Source organism: Lynx canadensis, chromosome X (assembly GCF_007474595.2).
Source record: "Lynx canadensis isolate LIC74 chromosome X, mLynCan4.pri.v2, whole genome shotgun sequence".
NCBI classification, from domain to species: Eukaryota; Metazoa; Chordata; class Mammalia; order Carnivora; family Felidae; genus Lynx; species Lynx canadensis.
Genome location: NC_044321.2, coordinates 107,256,861 through 107,261,091, shown reverse-complemented (window position 1 = coordinate 107,261,091; position 4,231 = coordinate 107,256,861). Strand labels below are relative to the sequence as shown.

At 39.3% G+C, this 4,231-nt stretch overlaps 1 protein-coding gene across 1 annotated transcript; it reads left to right on the top strand.

Annotated features, from left to right (window-relative positions):
* Positions 1 to 962: 962 nt before the first annotated feature.
* On the top strand, positions 963 to 3,716 carry USP26 (ubiquitin specific peptidase 26). The gene has a single exon (XM_030305044.1). It carries the CDS (start codon positions 963 to 965, stop codon positions 3,714 to 3,716), a length of 2,754 nt encoding a protein of 917 aa, XP_030160904.1.
* The last annotated feature ends 515 nt before the right edge of the window (positions 3,717 to 4,231 follow it).

Below are 4,231 nucleotides of genomic sequence, written 5' to 3'. Positions count from 1 at the left end.
TACTACCTGCATTTGTTTGTTCAATAGTAAAGCATAGTAAACACAGTCTTGAACTTGGTCTCAGTCATTGTTTTAACCACCTTTCAAAATTGTAATGAGTTTTTTATGTTCTTGTTCAGCATGGTTTTGAATTTTCAATTACCCCACACTTACCAGAAGAATCAGGATTGCTTAGAGTATACCAGGTCATCTTGGCTTGTTGGGGCTGGAGATACTTGCTTTAAGCAGTGATAGGTTAGACCCTCCCACATGGGATATAATGTGTGGACTTCACATTATGCCATGTGAAAGAAAGGAGCATAACTGGATTTGGAAAGAGGTAGATTGACTTACATTTAGTGGCCTGTGTATGAAGTCCTCTAGATTTCTGGACATTAAGAGCTATTCATCTGTTATTGGTTTGAGGGCCGCCTAGTGCCTCCACTCTCTTATTCACTTATTATGGTTGCCCTGTGGGGTCATTCTATGACAGGAGGATTAGCACATTATATGCATACACTTGAGACACTGTTCATTATGCTCTTCAGCTATTTACTGAAAGTCTTCCAAGTGTTTAATGATTTCAGTTTAAGTGGGGAAATTAATCAGAATGGAATCTAGTATTGTAGTGTAAAGATTTAGTGTATGGGAGTAGAATTTGAATTCTATCCAAGCATTTTCTCTGATAGCTTAAATGATTTTTCTTGATTTTTTTTCCAGTAACTGCCTTGCCGTGGAAATCAAGATTCTTTCCTCATGGTAACCATGGACAGCTCTTAAAGGGTATTGGTTTTATTACTAAATAGCTGGACATCCAGAACCTGAAGAGGCTCTAGTATAAAACCAACACTAGAAATAAGGCCATCCTTATAGAGAACTAAAGAATCATTGCTTTGGTGTTGTCTTCAGAAGTGAGCTTGCAAAACAAATTGGAACTTCAAGATTGTCAATAATTAAAGATACCTGTATTTTATTTGTAAAGTATGGCTACTCTAATGGCACATGGTTTTGTCCATATATGGAGCAGGAATACGGGGATGTCTAAGCCCAAAGAAGCATACATTGGAAAAGTGGAAAGAAAGAAGAATATTAGACTGCTGGTCTATTTCAGCACTGGAGAATCTACAACTTTTCAACTAACTAATAATATTAAAAATGTGGTGCTTAGATCCTATGGAAGAAAACAAAATCACCTGCATTTAACTTTCCAAAATAATAACTTCTTGTTTATTGAAGGATTATCTTCTGCAGATGCTGAAGAGTTGAAGATGTTCTTGGATGGATTCCATCAAAATAATCAACCATCCATGAAACCTGTTAAGGATGGAGGGATCTTTGCCCGCACAACAACACAGAAGGAAATCAACAAAAGTTCATCTCACGAAATATGTAGTAAGTCAAGTAGTGGATCTTTAGAGACAGAAGAAGGACATGGAACAGCCGACCTTCAGCAGAAGCCTTTGTGTGCATCAAAGTCATCAACACTTACTTGCAATGATTTACCAGAAAATGGACAGGAGAAGAATGAAATGTTATCATCTGGTTCAGGGATGGGTGGGAAATTCCTGCAAAAGAATAGCTCTGTAAGAGATAAGAAATCCGAGACAAATCTCTTGAGGTATGTAAGCCACAATAGGAAGAAAAAATTGAGGTTAAAAAATAAGAAGAAATTAGCATTTGAAGACTTATTCAAGACCGATTCTACTGGAAACCCTTACCTTCAGAGTGTTAGTGTTCTTCAGGTGCTTTGTGAGAAAATATATTTGGCATTTCTGTTGGAAGCAAAGTATAGTGCAGATAAGACAGAGTGGGAAAGACTCAAGATGACCGTTGACTTGTACCCAGAGAAACTATTGCAAGGCCTCCCCAACTTGGGAAACACCTGTTACATGAACGCAGTTTTACAGTCCTTATTTTCGATTCCGTCTTTTACTGATGATTTATTCAGTAAGGATTCCCCATGGGGTAAAATTCCCCTTGATGCTCTTCGCATATGTTTAGCACAGCTGTTTGTTTTGAAAGATATTTGTAACATAAAAATCAAGGAGAGGTTACTTGTGAACCTTAAAAAAACCATCTCATCAGTTGCAGAGATTTTCTCTGACAACGTACAAAACGATGCTCATGAGTTTTTAGGTCACTGTTTAGATCAGATGAAAGAGAGCATGGGGAAATTAAACACCATATGGAAGGCTAAAATTGAATCTGAAGAGGAGAATCCAGCTCAACAGATCTTTCTTGGAAGTCCTTCCACTGAAGTGCTCATTTGTCCCATCATCAATAATTTTGAGTTTGAGTTGCTGCGCTCTATTACTTGTCAAGCCTGTGGTCATGTTGTTCTCAAGACCGAAGTGAATAATTATCTCTCCATCAACCTTCCACAAGGAACGAAATCACTTCCTTTGTCTATTCAGTCTGCTTTTGATCTCTTCTTTGGAGCGGAAGAGCTTGAATATAAATGTGGGAAATGTAAGCATAAGAGTTCTGTTGCAGTGAACAAATTTAGTAGGCTACCCAGGGTTCTTATTGTTCATCTGAAACGTTATACCTTTGACGAGTTTTGGTCGCTAAGGAAGGATGACCAGGAAGTCATTATTTCCACACATTTAGGTATGTCATCTCATTGCAATGAAACTACCAAGCCACCTCCTCCTGTGAGCAAGAATGTGCCTACTAGGGATTTCCAAATCCTAAAAGTCCTTCACAGCATAAAATTTGGAAACTTCTTTCTGTCAACACCTTCAACAAAGCCAACCTTGGCATCCAATGATTCTCTGATTCCACACATTGGACCAGACAAAGAGTCTGAACCACAAAAATGCCAGATTCTTTGTGAAGGATCAAATGGAGAACAGAAAGAAGACCTGGGAAAATGTCCTAAACTGAATATAACTGAGTCTGAATTAGTAAACTTAGGAATTGGAGCAGTCATTGAAAAAGAGCTATTAGCTGCTGTCTTAATGATGGATCTTGAAGCAACGTCCCTTTCTCAGATCCAGAAAGATGAAGGTAAACCCACCAGTGGTCCAGACAGGAGTCTTGCCGAAGTTTATCTTCAAGAAATGTTTGAAAATCTAAAACGAAAGAAATATGAGACAACTAATACGCTTGTAGATTTCAAGAGTGGCACTGAGACTAATGAAGATACTTATAAACGTGAAAAAAAAGGAATTCCAAAAGAATTCAAAAAACCGACTAAACAGACCCAGCAGGATGAATGGCTGAAAATCTATGAAGAAGCCCTGCAGCAGGCACTGCTTGGAGCCCTCTTGAAGACACGTACCCGCTGGTATGCAAAGAAACTCAGAAAAACTGCAGAATTATGTCTCCGGGAGGCCAAAGCAAATTCCCTAGGGGCACCGGGTTCCAATAAAAACCCTGGAAACAAAGAATGTTTAAATAAGAAGTCAGAAACTGAAGCCACAAAACCAAAAAGAAGTGGTAAGATGAGTGATCTCAATTCCTATCGGCTCATTGGTGTTGTCAGCCATCTTGGGAAGACCCCAAATTCAGGCCATTATATCAGCGATGCCTATGACTTTGAGAGGCAAGCGTGGTTCACTTACAATGATCTACAGGTATTGAGTATCGAAGAAGATCTCATGCAGGAGGCTAGGCTTTGCACCGGGTACATCTTCTTTTACATGCACAATGATGTTTTTGAAGAGCTGTTGAAAAGGGAAAAGAACTTCCAGTTTCGTAACACAAAGGCAGGGAAGACTCCTCGGGAGAAGTAAGCGGAACAGGCTCCTGGTTGCACACATCTGCTTGACTACCTCATTGGTTACCACTTCCTCTATGAAAGGAAAACTCCACTCTAGCCAAAGATGAAGAGGCAGATGGCATCCAGGGCCAGAATTTAAGCAGAAACACTTGGGGAAAATCTCTATTCTAACCCTAATACAGATAGGTCAATCCCACAGTTCAGCTGATAAGTATTCCTTTCTATTAGACTAGAATTGTGTTCTCCATATTCTGGTGCAGTGGATTTAAGTGCAGTCTTTAAATCAGCAGCGTCAGGATCGTGGAGAAACTTCTGAGAAATGCAAATTCTTGGGTCCTACCACATAAATGCTAATTCAGCAACTCTGATGGGGGGTGTCAGGGTTGTTGGGGGTAGGGAACAGCAATTTGATGGAGATTCCATCAGATGCTTGAGAAATTTAGAGAACTACAGTAGTGTGTTAGGTATCTTGGTGGATTTTGCTGTTGTATATTTAGTTACATTTCTAAAGGAGTTTGATTACAGTTT

Bases quoted from the DNA above. Each gene is read 5' to 3' on its own strand.
- USP26 (XM_030305044.1), top strand. From the start codon at position 963: ATGGCTACTCTAATGGCACATGGTTTTGTCCATATATGGAGCAGGAAT.